Source organism: Pteropus vampyrus, unplaced genomic scaffold (assembly GCF_000151845.1).
Source record: "Pteropus vampyrus isolate Shadow unplaced genomic scaffold, Pvam_2.0 Scaffold152, whole genome shotgun sequence".
Lineage (NCBI taxonomy): Eukaryota > Metazoa > Chordata > Mammalia > Chiroptera > Pteropodidae > Pteropus > Pteropus vampyrus.
In genome coordinates, this window is record NW_011888933.1 from 3049339 (window position 1) to 3068449 (window position 19111).

At 44.7% G+C, this 19111-nt stretch overlaps 1 protein-coding gene across 7 annotated transcripts in view; it reads right to left on the reverse strand.

Moving 5' to 3' along the window:
- NRP2 (neuropilin 2) overlaps positions 1 to 19111 on the reverse strand; it is a 94880-nt gene that overhangs the window by 8467 nt on the left and 67302 nt on the right. For 3 of the 7 annotated variants that reach the window (XM_011369681.2, XM_011369682.2, XM_011369685.2), the window contains exons 12-15: positions 16793 to 16933; positions 6048 to 6310; positions 4138 to 4234; positions 2951 to 2971 (exon numbers count right to left, since the gene is read on the reverse strand). In XM_011369681.2, the coding sequence (XP_011367983.1) occupies positions 2951 to 2971; positions 4138 to 4234; positions 6048 to 6310; positions 16793 to 16933 (522 nt within the window). Of the gene's footprint in view, positions 1 to 1365; positions 1851 to 2469; positions 2517 to 2935; positions 2972 to 4137; positions 4235 to 6047; positions 6311 to 16792; positions 16934 to 19111 lie in introns of those variants that run through there. The other 4 variants (XM_011369684.2, XM_011369683.2, XM_023536248.1 and 1 more) reach the window with 4 other exon arrangements.

The window sequence follows — 19111 nt, forward strand, 5'->3', positions numbered from 1 at the left end:
AAAGAAAGAAAGAAAGAAAGAAAGAAAGAAAGAAAGAAAGAAAGAAAGAAAGAAAGAAAGAAAGAAAGAAAGAAGGAAGAAAGAAAGAAAAATGCACACTCAGGCTACATTGTTTAAAATGTGACTCATAACAACAAGAAAAAAGTCTTTTTAAAGATCACATGACAACACAGCTTATTCATTCTCTCTTTTCCTGGTCCCTTCTCGAAACAGTTTTTTTTGTTGTTTTTTGTTTTTCTCTATGGCTTGTTTCTCTTCACTACTGACTCACACCCTCGTATACAATCAAAGTATATACACTAAGCAGAAAACACAAGGTGATTTGAATAAAAAGAACAGGTTTCATGGCAAGAAACGAACAAGAGGCAGAAAATGAAAGACACTTCAAAATATAAAAGATCAAGAATACCTAATAAGCCCAGATCCAGAGGCCACTTTTATTGCATTTCCCTAAAGATTTACCTACTACACAGTGGTCTCTCCTAAAGGATGAGAATGCTTCTGTTTCATGGTTAATTTATAATGAGAAAAAACTCTCGGATTCGAAAAACATACTAACAATGTAAATGCCTACTCTTAATAGTGTTTTACCATCGACTTTCCATATCTTGCCTGTCCAAACCTGATTGCTCTTTGTTTCCCTTTCTGAGTGAAATGGCTGATTTAATCCCAAGGTACTCACGCCCCCACCGAGAAGACTGCCTCTGCCCTGACCAACAGAGGAACCGTATGGCAGTCACTGGGTTAGATAGAGCAAATGGTCCTCTTTTCTCTCCCAAATGGAAAGCTTTGCCTGAATCAAAACACAGAGATGCATGCTGAGGTCAAACGGGCTTCAGCCCAAACGAAGACCATGTGCCCCTGTGTTCATCTGGCTACCAAGTCAAAGTTGCATGCAAAATTTGCCAGTGTGATTAAAATTGTCCATTCTCAGTTCCAGTCCTGCTCTTGACTCTTTGTTCCCTGGCCAAGTCTCTGCTCCCCAAGACTTGGTTTCCTCTTTCCAAAGATGCTTGTTATCTCCCAAGACATCAACTGTGGGCCAATCCACGCCACTTGTGCTCTGCCTTTGCTTAAGCCCCAAATCAGCCACCGGGAACGCACTGGAAATTCTTACCTTTAAGTCACTAAGCCGTGTGTTTATTTTGGCTAACTGAGCACTGTGGCTCCGATGATATTTTATTTATATTTTTTTTTATGAGAGAACATGACTGGACTGTGAAGCCTCACGGTAAACACAGCCTCAAGGAGAGCACGTGTGCCCTGCTTTGTTTATTCTCTTACAGAAGCAAAGCACTCAGCCACCATACCTGTCAGTCATGGACCCAGGCATGCGTGCTCACACAGAACAATGTCTGCGGCAGTGGCGGGAAGTCTTTAACCAGCCTCTCCAGGGGCCTTTGAGTCTCAACAACCAATAAGAGTCCAGTGAAAACAACACAAGCAGGTTCCACTTCCCCAATATCAACATTACCTTGGGTCCTGAAGGATAGAACTTGAATTCAACTGTAATCCAAGTCAGTCAGTTTTGGCCTCAGCTTTCTTTCCAATACTTTAGGTTCGCATTAACATAAATCTCACACTCACAAAGCACCAACATAGGCACATGGATACTCTTAATACTTCAAAATGTGCCATGGGGAGTAGGGATGGGGTTCAGGGGGGCAACGCACGGTGAGAAGGAAAGAAAAGCTATTCTACTGGGGTCTGCCATTCTCGATTCTGCTGGGATCTTCCTCATCTATTGTCTCAGAGCTGCGGGTGATGAGTGGCAAATTAGGCGAGATGATTTGGAGTCAGAGATCGCATCTAGGTGACAAGCCAGGAATTCATCTCTTTCTAGCCAGGAGCTGGACAGATTAATGAGAGTGAAGATAACGAGTCTAGACTTCAGATATAAAACTGACTTTCCCTTATCTCTGAAATGCTGTCACCTATAAGGTCAAGGCCAGTACAAACAGGGCCCAGCAACCCTCACATTTGTGTGCATAAACTAGGTTATGAAAACCCCGTTGCTAGGTGAGGGTGAGTGTCTCGGAGTGTGCTTTTACACCCAGGCCAACTGAGGCGAAGCATTTCGAGTGGCTTCTAAACACTTGGCGTTGGAACCTGGGTGGAAGCTTCAGCAGCAACTAACTGGATTGCAAAGAGGGCAAAATGTGAAACGCACCGCATTACAACAGCACAGGCATGACCATCCCCCCAGCTTGGAAGGCTTTTTGTCCCCCTGGATGAGGCAATCATCTCAAATTCTTCTCTCTTTGCTCTGTTCTTTCTTTACTTTATTAGGGAGAAAATGTCCTTTTCTGTTTTTCAGTCCTCTATTTAAAGTGCTCTAACTCCAATCGTCAAATGTGCCTCTTTATTCCCTTTATTTAGACACCAGCTCCTGAATCTGCAACTTTTCCACTTTAGGATTATCACTTTGTGTCTTTTCTCTAACTTTCCCTCACAAAACTGCCTGCCACTGTATCTCACTGAGGGTTAATTGAGACTGCTGCCTTGGTACCCTGGAACTGGAAAGAAACCATCTTCAGGCTAAAATAAATCATTGCCACCTCATTTCACTTTTAATTTACTCCTGATTTTTTTCTGTGTTCAGTGTCCCCACAGCCTCTCCTTCCTCACTGCTCATGCATTTTCAGCCTCATTGCTCTCCACTGGACAATGCAAGGCTGAAAGGTTTATCTGTAACCTATTTGTCTCTATTATAGGTTTCTAAAGTTTAATTAAACGAGAGACAGTGAGGATCTCAATCCCCCTTTCCTGGCACCTAAAGGTGTTGTTGGTGCCATCTAGCGGTGGAAAGGTATGGCGTCTATTTTCTCTTGTGAGATTTGTTAAATTGGGAGGTTTATTCCCTCCACTGAATTCACATCACATGGGGGGAAGGAAAAGGCATGCAAAAAAAAAAAAATTGTTTTTCTTTTTTTACCTTTAAAATTCTCACCTGCAAAAGCTGAGATGGGTTCTGGAAAAAAAAAAAAAGCATTTCAGTTAGATAAGAGGAAGAAGGAATTGGGTGAACATAGGGTATGATGAAGATGACTGCCATTGAGTTGCTTTTACAATACTCTACGGAAAGTGTCCCATGTCCTCCACATGCTCTAGAGTGTGTCTCACACATCATCATCATGGGGCCTGGCGGGTGGGTAGAGATTCTCAAAGTTGCTTTGGAACAAAAAGTCCTTTATAGAGTAATGGGTCCCTGAAGCATTGTAATCAGTCACTTACCACTGATTACTTTCTCAGAGCCTGGATTACTTTTAGATGCCCAGTGCCTGAGAATTGCCTGAAGGGACTAGGGCGGTCCCAGGTGCTTCTGACATCATCAGGCATGCATACACCCGGGACCCATGTGCCCAAAAAAAGCACTGGGTGAGTTATTACAGTCACTCTGCCGACTGAAAGCAGGTCTCAGTCCTTCTCAGGATTCCATCTAGCTTTTGGGAATGTCCCTGGCTCTGATGGGAGATAGTCAGGCTACCCTGGGGGTGAGCTGGGTAACATGTGCGCATCTCAGGTGGGCGGCACTTCTATCCAAGGGGACAGTTATGGTGTCCTTTCTACACTGGTTGCCTGGCATGCAATATTTATTCTTACAATAACTCTGGGATTTGGGGCATGAGAGGTAATTAGCTTCAAAGCAAAATCTAAGATGCTACTTCATAAGCCATAGTTTGTCCTGCAATTTGTTCATGTGAAAGAACTACTTGGGTAATTATGCTATCACTCTGATATAACATATGTACTATTTTTGCTCACCAGTGAAGGCTTCCATTAAATCCATCAAACCTTTCTAGCATGTAATTCTGACTGGCAGTTGTTCTCGTCCTCTAGTATTTTCTTTGCTAAAAGCTGGAGTCTGATGATGGGGTCTTGGCACCCTGAATCTCCATATACTTAGTGCAAGTCTATTTCTGAATGGGAACGGGGCTCTAAGACTTCTTCTCGTCACACGCCTCCCATCCTGAATGCGGCCTAAGACACAGCTACATTCACACCTCACCTGAGATGGTCGCTGCCTTACCCACTGGGTAACCATTGTGTTTGAAAATGGTGTGCTGCCTTCTCTTCTATATCCCAGCCCTTGGTGTCTCATTTGGAAAAGCCACAAAGAAACAGATATTCACGTACCCATACAATTCTCCAACGGGACGTCAGTGCTTATCCGAATGTCATCAATGGCAATTTCTCCCGAACGTCCTTTTCCTATAACTCCCTCGAACACAATCTAGAAGCCAGAAGAACAAGAGCCATGGTTAACTGAGCTTCCTGGTCCAGACACTGGAAGGATTTCCAATTTTCTGTTAACTGCAGCTTAAAACGAGTGTGTGTGGGGGGTATGTGTGTGGGGGTGTGCATGTGTGTGTTACTGTTCTTGGTACACATCTGTTGGCCACATGGCTATGGTGCTTGAAATCCTAATTTAAAAAGAGTTGGTTCAAATCAAATGCATATTTGAAGGGATTAAAAATATATATATTACAAGGTGATGGATATTGTTGTCCAGTAACTCGAATGTGTTGATTAAAAGGACCACAACCAGAGTATGTTTAAAGGAGGATTAAAATTTCCCTAGTCATTTTATAGATTCCTTTCTCATAAATCTTTCAAATGCCCAATCCAGGTATTTAGAAACTCAGAGGACATGAGCAGGTGGGGGTAAGGTGAGAAATATACTGTTGAGGTTTAGATTGCCTTCGGGGTAACATTGTCTTATGGATCCATTATTACAGCTAAGAGGGAAATAATTTGTTCCTTCACCAATAGTTTACTGAGCACCTACTATGTGCCAGGCATAAGGACAGTTACCGAACCTAATAGACAAGACCCTCTGCCTGGAGAATCTCACTACCTAGGGGTGAGACAAAAATGCAAACAGGTACTTACAATACAATGCATTAAGGTTTATAGGTAAGGAATCAGGTGGGGGTGGGGAGAAACTCAGGACACCTTATAATAGCGGTCCCCAACCCTTCTGGCACCAGGGACCGGTGCTCCGCTGAGAACCTAATACCTGATGATCTGTGGTGGAGCTGAGGCGATGATGCTAGTGTTGGGGAGCAGCTGCAAATACAGACGAAACTTCGCTTGCTTGCCCACTGCTCACCTCCTGCTTTGTGGCCCGGTTCCTAAGAGGCCACGGCCCAGTACCAGTCCATGGCCCAGGGGTTAGGGTCCCCTGCCTTACAACCTCGAGTGACTGCAGGCTGTACACAGACATCCCTCTGCTCTGTGGTCTTCAATCATTCCTCATTCTCACCCTCCCCAGGTTCTCTCTGCAAACTAGCACATGTCCTCTGGCAAGCTAAGCGAGCAGTTGGCTGCCTCACCAGCCATCTGTTGCTGCTTCTCGTCTGGGGAGGAGCAGGTTAATGCTTTGGCTGGTTCTCAGTCACCTCTTCCACAGGGTGTCTACTCCTACCCAAGTTTCAGCCACAGCTGCACATACCCATCTGTGCCTCAGTCTCTAGCTCTGTGGGGCAGAGATAGTAGAACTCAACTCTTGGAGCTGCTGGGAGAGAAACCACTCATTTAGAGAGGGGAGTCCCTGGTCTGCTGGCCACCGAGTGCTAACAGCAGCCCTCCCTTTCCTGTGTTCACACTTGCTGGGATGAGTCTGGGAGGTCGGTCCCTTTGCCCCCTTTGGAGTCTGAGAGACTCTGCAGGCCTCCTCCCTCTGTGTGGAGGGTTTGCTTGTGTTTACTTCCCTGGCTTCTGTGTCCCTTTGTCAGCCTACCTGATAGCAATCTAAAATAAAATGGAGAGAAGAAACATTTGCTGAAGAAGATTTCAGCAATATAAAAGGCAATAGGAGGAACAAAGAACCAAGTCTGGGTGTAGAGATAGGCACATTCTGAATAACAAATAAGAGTGTCATTTAGTTGCCATGGCAACGTGAGAAACACAATGAAAACAGGAGCGCTTAACCACGTTCCCTAATGATGAATGGGCACGGCCCTTTGAAATATTGAAACACAGATCACAACGACTCTCTCCGATCTCCGTACCCGTCTCCTGTCACGTCCCGGTCACCACCCCACCTGATACTCCATGTCGTAGCTGGGCAAGATGATACGCCCGTGTTTCCACTCGCCGCCCTGGTCCTCGCGGATGACCCAGAGGAGTTTGCTCTCCTGGCTGGCTTCGCGCACCACCTGCAGCGCCACCCCGCGGCCGCCTGTGGCCTGGTACTGGAACTCCATGCACACTGGGCTTCGCGGCAGGTGCACGGGTGGGCTGATGAGCCGCGCGTACTGGCCCTCTCTCCGGCCGTCACTCTGCAGCCGCAAGAAATTCTTGTCATCTGGTGGAAACAAACCCAAACAGAGGTTCCCGGTAAACGCTTGGGAAAGACATCAGTTTGCAGCTGCTGCCCCTTCAGGGACCATAGTTTGGGCGTCTAGTTTATTCATGATCTTGTTCTCCAGGTTGTGCAGCCCTTTCTTAAGGCTCCTCCAGAGCCTTGATTCAAATGCTGCGACCTCCTGAAGCCCTTTGAGTCTCTACCTCAAGTCGGTTCCTCCTGTCCATTTCTCTGCATCACTTTCCTTGAGCCTCTTTTACATATGGCACCTGGTGCGGTCGGCCTTATGTTTCAGCTGGCTGTGTCTGTGCTTTCTTTTCTCCCTAGATTCTAAGAGGGCAGACCCACATCTTAGTCATCACTGGTTTACCCAAAGGGCCAATGCAGTCTAATGAACCGAATTACAAGGTGGCTGCTAGAGGATGATTCTTGCCAGTTGGTTTATGCTTTGATCTTTTGTCATCTTGGCTGAGCACTGTCCAAATGAAAGACATTTAAAACCTCTCTCCACCAGTGTTACTAGATGGTGCCTGGGCAACTGTACATCAGAAGCCTAGTGTCAACTGCAAGCAGAACAAGGGGTGGTGGCAGAGTAGGGGTGATTCAGAGGGCCCTACTCCCTTCCCTGCGCAGCCTGGGGAAGGCCTGAACTTGACCTTTCTCAGACAGCCCGGCAAACACAGCTCCAGCGAAAACAGGCTCTGTCATCATCATTAGCAAAGGCGATGTGTTTAGTAGACAATATACACATGCTGGGAAATTAAGGCTTCCCCCATCAAATGTTTGGGGAGTGAGCCTTTTGGCCGATCAGTTTTCAAATACGTCAGATACAATGCAGAAGACCGAGTTTCTGTTCCTGTTTGTGGACATGGGTGTGGGGACCTGCACCCACAAATCCAATTTGTGCAGGAGTGTTCTGGCCACTTGTACAGAGAACAAGGTGGCATTTGAGGAGAAAATCTCGCTGTCTCTGTTTGGCCCTGAAACATCCTATGTTGAACACTTCTCTGAGATGGCAGGGGCACTCCTGTACCACGCATCCAGCATATCAGCTACCTCCAGATCATGCTAATCTGAGACATGTGCACCGAGCTTTCTTACTCAGCAGGATCTGTGAACACTCTGGGCTCATCGGGGGAGGACTCCAGGGCCCTGAAGCAACTGGTTTGCTGTTGTTACTCCTATTGACATGTTTCCAGTGAGAGCTGAGTCTGTGACAGTCCTTCCATCAATTGCCCAGGACACAGCTCCTTCTACCCCCTCCTCCCGGCCACCTCTCTCCTCTTCCCTGGCTCCCCAAAGCCCCTCCGGTTAGCTTCTCTGGGATTCTTGCTCTGGAAGCTGAAGTCAAATTAGATCAGCTTAGGATGCATAGTTGGGATTCCAGCTTGTATCTCTCTAACCATCCAGAGCCATGTCTGTCTAATACCCCACAACATGAGACCTCTTCAAGGCCAAAGTCAGCACAGATAACTAGGCAGCTGTCTATAGCCGAGAACTTTAATGATGGTGAACTGCTGAGGGAGGAGACCCTGGTGCCACAAGCAGACAAGCAACGATCTCCTAAACCTGTGCTTCTCCTATCAGCTCTCATTACTACTGCTATTAATGATAATAATTATAAGTCATATTTGCATAATACTTTACAGGTTACAAAGCACATTCATAGGCATTATTTTATTTAATTCTTGCTGTATGCTTGTGAGCTAGGTCTTATTAATTTTACTTTGCACAGGAAGAAGAATATGAGGCTGAGAAAGGTTCAGGTGACTTGTCCAAGGTAGAGAGGCTGGTAAGTAGTAGAGTCAGACTTGCCCTTAGCTGTTCACTTCAGCTGTGCCCCAGGCACCTTGCCCCAAACCTGGGCAATCAATCACATTCTATTCAAGGCAAACTGGCTTCCCCACTGGGCCCTGATCTTTTTTTCTCTTCTGACCTATAATTTCTGCCGCTCCACGCGCCCCCCGCTCCCCCACCGACCAATCCACCTATCCCACCCTCTTCTGCTAGTTCTCCTAACCACTGTGGCACAATTCAACATTAAATCCTCTCTTCTCTCAACAACTGGAGCTCTTACCGACTGTACCACTGATTTTAAGGCCATTTTCATGCACGTCGGCAGATAACCGTCTAATGCCTTGTACTTGAACTGTTTCCTGTGTGACTTTCTAATTGCCTTAAATAGATGACAAGGTCCTGGTTTACACATATAAGACTTAATACTGTTTCTTCTCCTGGCCCCTAGATAGTGACATATATATACCACTACGGGAAAAATTTGTTTCCACAAATGACTGAATGACAAACACATGGATAAAGAATGATATGAGGCTATATATTAGAAATAAGAACAAGGGAGAATCAGCTAGTCTCTGGTAATTCCTCATATTCATGAAATCTCTTCACAACTCCCTCCCATCCTCCTCAGCCAACAGCCCTTTGCAAAGGTGAGGTGAACTCGTAATGCCAGGGTGACCTGTGGAAGCACCCACCTACTGAGCCACCAGTGAGAATCTGCCAAATGCTCCCATGCTCCAGTAATTTTCAAAATCCTCACTGTTTCCACCTCATATATAAAGGAAACCAGATTTCAGACTTCTTATTCAGCCTTCTTCCTTCACAATTTCACAAATAAGACCCACTTGCTGTCTGAAAATTGCTTGGCAGAAATACTGTCACTTGTGTGAATTTACATTCTTAAGCAGCAGGGGAATCACAGCATAATGGTTAGAATTTAGTAAGTAAAATGCGTGTGGAGGTGTAAAGAGCTGGGCTGGCTCGATGTGATCTGGGTCTTTTCTATTTACCCATCCTGTCGCTAAAACTTTTGGCACAATTAGGCCAAAGGTTTCACAGGCTGCCTCTCCCAGGGCCCCAGCTTCCCTCCTCTCCTCTCGTCTCCTTTCCTCCTCTCTCTTCTCTCTCTCTTACAATAAGATAATCGCTATGCATGATTTAAAGGACCACTGGAAGACCAGGGAGTTAATGCTGGTGGCGTGCTAAGCACGAGCAGCTGAAGGATCATAATTCAGTGCTGACATCTGAGCTAATCCACTAGTTTGCAGAATCTCAAGACAAGCAGGCCTCTGAATTTCACTTAGTTAAATCATTTGTGCCCCACTTGTCTGTTAAGTGCTATGAGCTCGAGGGAAGAAAGATGATATGTAAATTTAAGGAATTAGCAGTAGACATCAGTCACAGGGACGCTGAGCTGCAAAATGTCCCTGCCTGTCACTGAGAGAGACCTGATGAGAACCAGGACATCGTGAAGGAATGACTCAGATCGAGAAAAGCCCAGGGAGGGAGAGAGGAAAAGTAAGGGCAAAGGAACTGAAAGTTAACTGAGAACCTACTATGTGCCAGATATTGCAGTGGAAGATTTGTCTGCCTTATCTCATATAATCCTCCCTGTATTAATAAGTATTAGTTTCTCAATTTTTACCATAAAGAAAAAAAGAAACCGAGGCTCAGAGAATTGAAGTGATGTGTCTGAGACCCCAGCTAGAGCGATGGACGTGGGATATGATCCTTGATCAGACTGAATAAAATTGCATGGCCTCTTATCGGGGCTGGAGTTCTGGCCTAATACTCATCAATTTTTTTTAAAGCCTCAGCCTTCCCATCTGTAAAATGGGTGTAATAACATCATTACTACACAGGGCTGTGAGGAAGAGGAAATGGAATGAGCCACGCAAAGTGCTCTGCATAAGAACAGGGACACAGTAGACACTCAATAAAAGCTGTGGTCTTTATTACAATTACTATCGCTATCCGCATTGCCTCCTGTGCTTGCTTTTTTGTTTTTTTTTTTCAGAAAATAAAAAGAGAAGAGCAGCATAATTTGGGAAGGCCGACCCAAGAGGCCAGCCCTGTCACCCAGAGGAATGATGCTGAAAACATCCCCAGAAGAACATGTCCATGCTTTGCTTTAAATTTCTCAGAGAAGGAGTTTTCATAGGCCATGTTGGCAGTGTGTTTTCTAGGTCACGACAGTGTCAGGGACGTCTTAAATTCAGTTTTAAGTCCTGCTGTCATTTTTAAACACAAACCCTCCTTACGGTCCTGGTGAAGCCCAGCCAACTTCTGTCCTCTGACTTAGAAATCCTGCCACTCATGAAGAATGAAGACTCTTTGTCTTTGCTTCCTCAGGAAACACAACCCTTGCTCCTTTAAACGTCCACTTCCCAAGCCTTTAGTTACAGTAGTAGGTCTCCACTGACTCTTCTGCAAGCTAAGTGCTTCTGCTGTTTTAAGTCATGGCACCCCTTTATGTGCTATAAATGAATCACATGTGCTATAAGTGAAGTCTGTTCTTCCGGTACATCCCAATTCACGGCCCATTACTATCAAACACAGAGGGATTTTTAAGCACAGTGGCTGTTGATTACTTGATAGAGCAAAGGGTTGGCATGGCATGGGTGGGCTTCTTTAATGATTTACTTGGACTTTAAGGAAAAGCCCTTCGGATTCTTAAGAGGTTGCCCAAACGTGACAACTGACTAGCTAAGAACCAGCCCTGCCTGCTGTAGGCTTTTTATTCTTGTAGCTGATGGCAGTGATGTCAGCAGTGGATAGCTTCCAACAAAAAGACAATGGGAAGGAAATACGTTCAGTTGCTGAAAGAGAAAGAAGAAATAATGTCCCAGAGATACCTGACAGGCTTGGGAGGCATTTTGCAAGGATCCCTGACTCAAAACATCTGTTGTTGCCCATGATACAGAGAAAATAATAACATGGGAATGAACAACAGGAGTTCAAAAGGGCAGAGAGGAAGTGCGGAGGACAGGGTCATTCAGGCGTTTTAACCTGATGCTGTCTCTAAAAAGGGTCTCCTGATATTTCACCTGGCGATTTATGGCCACATCTGGCTTCAGCTGCATAAGTGCTTTGTGAACATGTGACAGCATTTGGCCCAACAGCAATGGAACCAACTATGTCCACACCTTACCAAACCCTGAAATAAATTACTAGTCTGATCCTACTGGCTATCACAAAGCCAAACGTACCATCTGTCCAATACGCGCATCTCCTGGCTAGTATCTTGCCCTCCTACTGGAGCAACCATCTGAAGGAATATTTAGTGCTTCAGGAGATGTAATCTCTTTGTATAGGTCATGCTTAAAACATGAGTCAGCCCCTCAGCTGGCCTCCAAAGGCTAGTCTGTCTCTGCTAAGGTCCTTGAATTAACAGCCAGTTAAGGGAAACACTGACTCTGGATGAATTCAGTAGGATGTTCTCAAGGTTTACGATGGACCATTTTATAGACAATTCGAGGTGTCAGGCCTGCTCTTTTGCAGGAGTCTACCTGGAGCTGTGTTTTGGTATGTCAGCTTTCATGAAGGTTTTGCAACTGAGGCAGTTGCGTTATCATTCTGCTCCTTTATTATCAGTCCACACAGTGCTGGGGAACTTAAGCAATCACAACTTTCAGAAAAAAGAAATATTGGCTCTCCTCTCTACTGCTGTCTTTTCTACAAAGTCAGAGTAGTGTTTCTACTCTCCTTAAAGAAGGGTCTCTGTGCTTTTCCAGTTAAAGCTACTGCTTGAATATTGGCTTTCTTTTAGCCAAGCTGTTCCTGGCCTTTAATTATCTATCATGGTCTAAGTCTGAGAAGTCTCAGTATTTGCAGTGGCTGCAGAGCCCCAGCCAAGCCACAGCAACCTTTTTCTGAAGGCAATTCAAATTCATGCCAATCCCGTGTCTGGACTGATTGTTAACATTGGTCCTATCTACAGGGAGGGTCTTTGACTTCAGAGAGTTGCTTTATTACTCAGAGTCACCAGTAGCTCTCTGACAAAAATCAAACCTATCATAAGCAAGTTCACCCATCAATTATTTCCTTTGATTTCTCTGCAATCATCCACCCACAGACCCACATTGAATCTTCTCATGTGTGTGTCCCACAATGAATCATAGTTCTGGTCCTCATTCTAATGGAGTTTATTCAATGGCCCAATCTACATCAAAATGGGCCCATGTCTACCACTTATATGTGATGCAATGGCCACCAATCGTATTATTCGAATATTTCAGAACATCGTGTTCTTGATTTACTCCCACTTGAGCTTGTCTTTGAACCCAGAGTCAAGGTGCCATCTCTGAATCCAAAAACATAAATGCTAGGCAGTCTCTCTCCTTTCCAAGTAGGCTTTGCCTGTTTTCCTAATATCACTCCCGTGATCTGAAGTTATTGATATGAAGTAATACTGTAATCATCCTTCATGAGGTCAACAAATGTATACGAGAGCACACATTTGTGGTGGTCACACACACTTGAGGATTCGGAAGTTGATCTGGCAAAGTACCCTGTATCTCTAGTCTTCTTAGCTCATTCTTGACAGTAAATAATAATAATAGCAATGAAAACATCAATCATTATTATTATTATTTGTATTACTTAGGATTTACTTTGGAGTGTCTTTTTGATTGAATAAAAGAGTTCCTATACTATCCAATGCTATGTTACTATGGTTGCGTGCTGAGGTAAAATGACACAATGACCAAAATACCAGCCATTGAACACTCCCACCAAGAGACTGCAGAGAAGGCACACCTCCCTAATTACTTGCTTCTTGGTTTACACCGAACCAGGGGGCAATGGCATCAGCAAGGATCCCAGAGGTCACTCTCTTGTTACTGCCTAACGGCGCTAGAGCAGTGATGACCAAGATGACTTTCTGGGATGAGGAGCATATTCTAGACCTACGTTGTCCAACACAGTGTGGCTACAGTGCCCTTGAAATGTGGCTGATGTGGTTAGCATGACAGAGGAACTGAAGTTTTGGCTGTCTTTAATTTTAATTAATTCAAATTAATATAGCCACATGTGGCTAATAACCTACCATGTTCGACAGTACAAGTCTAGACACAGGGCCATCTTAAGGACTTTTTGCCTTGTTTTTTAAAGACCTAAATCTGATTTTTTCTCAAAACTCCCACTAGGGGAGATACTTTCTATGTCATTGTAGCTACAGAGAAAAGGCAAAGTGGCTTCTCAGAGAACATGGGACCAGCTTCTCTGCAACTGCCAGGGGTCACTGAATTGGGAACAAGTTCCCTAGAGGCGGGTATGAACACACTTCAGGCTGCTAAGCCACAAGCAAAGAGCTAAAAAAAGAAATTCTGAGTGGCTTGAAAGACGATCTTGAAAAACAAAAACAGTGGAATGAAACCAGTGGGTGTCTTGTCAGCCTTAAGCAACCATTACCGCTAGCCAAAAGAACAGAACTAATTGCTTACTTAAAAGGAAGAGAAAAAAAAAAAACACAAGAAAAAACAAAACATGAGAAAAGAACTAAATCAGAAAATATCTAAGGAATGTTAGTTTCCACGGACACTTCTAACCAAATAGCCTGTGTATGATATCTCAACATGGCTACTTCCTTTTCCCCTTCCTCCCCTCTCTTCCATGCCTACTCCCTCTGCACTTGATGGAGACACCTCCTTTCTTAAATGTAATTACTTTTGTTTACCAATCTAATAAGGGGATAAAACATATGGCACACTTCTCTTACAGAGTACAGTGGCCTCCTCTTTGTGAAATGGTGACGTGTGTGTGACACAGCGGCTTTCAGGTTTAACTCGGGAGGTCCGGGGACTCTGATCCCATTAGCATTTGCCCTGCCCCTAACCAAGCACAGCTGTTTCCTTTCTCCCAACTGCTCCCCTCAGGCCTCTCTCTCTTTTTTCTTTTTTCTTTTTTTTTAAAGAAAAGACTATCCTAAACAGTGACGGCTTTCTATCTTCTCCTGCTTAAAGCCCCAGTATAGAGTTTTACAAGGAGAAGTAATGTGGGAAATAGAGCAAATAATTTTTTAAATCATCAGAAGGCAGAAGGAAGAGCTCTGAAAAAATTATTATGATGTTGTTTTCTGGAGGCAGGTTACAAGTGCCACTTTCCCAAACTTCAGGGATTCCTCTGGAAGAAGAAAACAATTATTTTCCTTTTCGGTATCTTAGGGGAGAAACACCATTAAATCTAGCAGTTCTTTATGGCCTTAATTTTCTTTCTGTCCCCATTCATCTAGCCAAAGGTTGGAATTCTGCCTGCTTTGCGAGCTTGCTCAGAAAAGCCCTCCCAAACCGCAGGGTGTAATGATGAAGACTAGAATTCCCAGCCAGTAGCCAGGGTCGGCAGATGGGGCATTCAGGTGAGGGCGAGGGCTGAAAGAGAGGGAAGCAGAGGTGAATGGGCAAAGGGACAGAGGTAAAGGCCAGGGTCAAATGGAGAGTGACTGAAACTCTCTCAGAAGTGTCACTTGCTAATTGGTGGCCTTGTAGCCTGGACAGGGCTGGCCTCAGACATTCTTTGAGAAAATCTGCTCAGAAGAGTGCGAGGGAGGAGGCTGAATTATTAGAAAGAATCTGAAGATGGATGTTGAGTAAGAGCCAATAAGTCTCCCTATGCTGTATCATCTACATCCCTTTATTCGAAGTGCCTCTGCCAAGCTTCCCCCTTACACAGACACTCGTGCATATAAACCACACTCTTAAACACAAATCTACAGACACATACACACAAACACACACACAGATTCACATGTAAAACATATGCACACAAATACATGCATATACATATATATAAACATATACATCTACACATAAAAACACATAGCGAAACATACACACGTAAAAAACCAAACACCTAGAGAAAGAAGCACGTACACAAACACATACAAACAAACATAATCCACAAATACACACATAAAAACACTATTCATACACACACAGACCCTACACATTTTTATGTTCAGATAAAACGTGGGGGTTGGGAAAACGACCAATTAATTGGGCCAAGTCTCAAAGGAGAGGAAATAAAATGAAAAATCCAGGCTGGGTTATAAAAATAAGTATTTTTTTCCAACGTGCAGGAGGCTCATTATATTAATTAAACATTATTGCAGTGAATGAGAGGAGGGGGGGTGATTAAGCCTGGGAGAGGGTAAGTGTTCTCTCCTGTTGCCTGAGGCTGTGGTGATCTTCAGATATTAATCTCTGTGAGCACTCAAATGCTGAAGAGATAAACACTTGAAATATGAAAATGTTTTTCTCCAGAGCAGACGCTGTGACCCTCTGGGAAAGCAAGTGTAGGCTGCATCAGGAGGCCGGCCTGCAATGTTCTCCTAGTGTCTGTCCTACCATCATTCCCTGGGGACAGGGGGCATGGCTAGTCCTGGGCGTGGGGGGCAGCAGAGCAGCTCTGGGGAACCCTGCAGATGGAGAGGTCCCTTTCCCCTTTTACTCTCCAGTCGGGCAACATTTAATCTATTCATTTCCAGAATTAACTCTTCTCCTCTTGAATGCTTTTGGGGATCCAAGGTCCAGGCCAGGGGTGTAGAAAAATTGAAAGCTAATGCATGGTGTGCTGGAGCCAATGTTTGTGAAAGCTGATTGTTATATTATATGGAATTCTGCAAGCCAGTTGTTCAACTCAAGCATTATTAAAAACTAAATTATATAAAGTTACAATTAAATTATATTAACAACTAAAGGTAATAAATCCTCCAAACTCGACACTTCCTAATTATTTTAATACATTTTCCAGTACCTATGCTCCCGAAGTATTTATATCTATTACATCTGTATGATGGAAAAAAACTAAGCAACGCCACGTCACTGTACTTCTCAACTCCACCTCTAACGGTGGTTGGCAGATTGAATTTGACCACAGAATCTGACCATAGTAGGAGTATTCACATCGCTAAAAGTGACAAACACTGCAAAACAGATTTTTTTTTTCTTTTTAATCCTTGGAAAGCTCCTTGTTAAATATTTACCAGAACACCACTGTAAAAGCCTGTGATGATAGAGACAGTAAACTCTTGCTCTTACCTGTTTAGAAGCGCTAAAAGTAACCCTCTCCATCAACAGTGCCAGAGAGGTTTCTCAAATCTGACTCTCTGAAAGTAAAAGGGTGGCTTAACAATATTTCAAGAACTGGCAGCAATACTCTTCAAGAGCACAAGCGCCAGGCAGCTCTGCTAGACGCCCATAGGTGCAGCAGCATTTCAGACCCTCCACTTAGTTTGCTACAGAAGCAATGATATTCTAAGAGGAGGATCAGTCAGACTTGAGGCCGATAGTTTCCTAAAGAGCCATTTTAGGAACAATACCCAGCTTGAAGTTGACAAGAGGCTCTGTGATGGTGGCAGAGTACTGGCTATGGGAACAAGGGGACATTGACTCATCCCATCTCCTAGGACCTCCCGATTGCTCTTTCTTTTTTCTTCTTCTTTTATCTTGGCCTCTCTTGCTCCCTCCCAGCTTCCAGGCCATACTGTAATCACAAGAATGGGTAGGAACCACCAACCCATTATTCTGTGGGGTGACGCTATAAGCAAAGACTGTAGTGGTTTGTGGGCAAAGAGCAGAGGGTTGCTCTGTAGTGGGAAGTTATGAAGCCTGGCAGGGACTCTGGAGCTGAAAAACGCGGAGCAGGCTAGCCTGAACTCTTTCGGCTCTTCATTCACAACAAGCTTACCTGGAAATGTCTGGTCGTTTGGGCTGGAGCTGCTGGTCCAGGTACTCCTGAGCCACTTGGCATGATCATACATCCAACCACAGGGCTCCTCAGGGAAATCAAAGTTGCAGTTGAATCCTGAAGGGAGCTGCAAATCTTTGTCTAAGAGGGGGGAAAAAATAACCCAAAGGAAGGCAAATGAAATAGATTCAGAGAACAACCACAGTGGTGCTATTTAAATGGCTGGCAAGGTCTGAGTGCAGAGCAGAGAAAGAAGTGGCTCCCTTCACTTATTCATTTAACTCATCTTGGCGATCATTGGCTCTCGGGTTGGCCTTTGGTCTCATCCTTCACAGGCATGAAAGCCAAGTCTGCCAGTGGTTCCCATAGTAAGCAATTATAAATGAGGCCACCAAATGGCTTCGGGCTCTAATCAGCCTCCTCTGTCCACTTCGGAAAGCAGACAAATGTGAAAATTGCTGTTCCCTAAATGCCAGAGAAGAATGTCTCCCCAGTGCCCCGGTGGAAGGCTGGCTCCTGCCAACCTGGCTCTCAGAAGTGATGGGGCAGCCCACTGGCATCCAGAGAGGCTGATGTGCCAGAGAGGTGCTGGCCAGGGAGGGTAAAGTGGCCTCAGGAACAAGGGAGTCTTGTTTGCTACCCTTCACCTCCTTGTGATAGGTCTCCCGTTTCAGAAAACCAGGTCATTGCAGCATCCCCGGGGGAGGCACTGCCAGGCGGGAGACTTGGCATGTTAGGGCGAAGTGAGGGGGCCAGGCCAGCCGGCTGCTCAGCTTGGTGCTGACCAGGAGGAAAAATAATTCCACATGGTGCTGAGTGCCTGAAGGCCCTGATCCGAGGGCAGCAGAGAGTACGGTCCTCGTGGAAATCTAAGATGTGACCACATCGCGGCTTGTCTCGTCTGCTCGCTTGTTCACCTGCCTAAGCTAGAAAATTGAACCCGAGCATTTCTTTTGAGGCTCCACTCAGCTCTAAAGATCCAGTGTGAGCTGATGCCAAATATGTGATTAAGTGAGGGTGGGTCTGTAGAGGTGGAGGAGAGAGAGGAAATCCAAATTTGGAGGCTTGCTGGCAGTGGCTGTGGAGACAGCAGAAAATTGCTGGCTAACGCTGGTAGCAGAGAGGAAGTGGGGTCTTTGGCCTCCTCACTTCTCTTCCATGGGTTCTTAGGGAGGAAGGCCTCGAATGTGGCTTAGGAAGTGTAAAGAGAACGGACCGGCGGGAACAAGTTGCTCACACCACGGAGGCGAGGAAAGCTCACCTCCGAGTGGAAGGGCACTGGTGGCCTCAGAGGCAGAGTGCCACCAGGCCCTGCTTGTGCCTCCCCTTCCCAAGAGGGAATATTTAATGTTAGCATACTCTCAGCCAAAGTCAGCTTGAGTCAAGAAGAAACACATGGAATCTATTACAGCTGCATCAACCTGTGGCTTGGGAAAAGTAGCCCTCAGCCCTCACCATCTCCTTCTCCCGACAATTTCTGAATTTCTATTTTTCCATTCGAAAATATGGAGTAACTCAATATACCGTAATTCCTCTCTAATGTTTACATGCATACTATATCTCAAGAACCAAATTCCACAAAGAGATCTTTTGCAAAAAAAAGTGAAGGGAGGAACCACCAAAGAAACCTCAAATGAAACAAACCACTATAAATGGGAAAATTATATTAAACTTCTGAACGTTTGTAGCAAAACCCTTAAATTTTCCTTGAGACTGCCATTTAGATAGAACTACCCTCTCCTGCCCTCCACCGAGCTAACGCTGCTAATCTGATACCATTTATTAACTCCCTATGCATTCCGCTCTTGGCTCTTGAACTCTTAAACATGTCTTGTAAGATTCTCCAAGTCTCTTTCTCCTCTTCATAAAACAAAAACAAGTTCATTAAAATGTCGGATTTCTGTATTCAGCTAACCCTGACCAATAGTGTCCCTCCGCCCACACAAAATACAAAAGCACATTCCTGAAAGCATATGCATTAAATTATCATTTTTCAGTCACACAACTTCAGCATTTATTTTTGGCTTTTCTCCCATTCTTCTTTGCAGTCATTTTTCTTTCTTTCTTTCTTTTTTTTCTTTTTTTTTGGAGCCATCCACTCCATCAGCGTGGTTCCTCAGACTGTCACATGGCTGTGGGTCTGAAAGATTCTACCATCTACCTACCGAGCTGGTGCTGCATCTATATGTCTCCATCACTTTCCAAGTCTCTTCACCAATCTTCCCTCATTTTGTTTAATGAACATTTAATAATGATCAGTAATTTACTGTAAATTGAAGCTGTCAAGCATTAAATTCTAGCCAAAAATGCCAGGTGTTC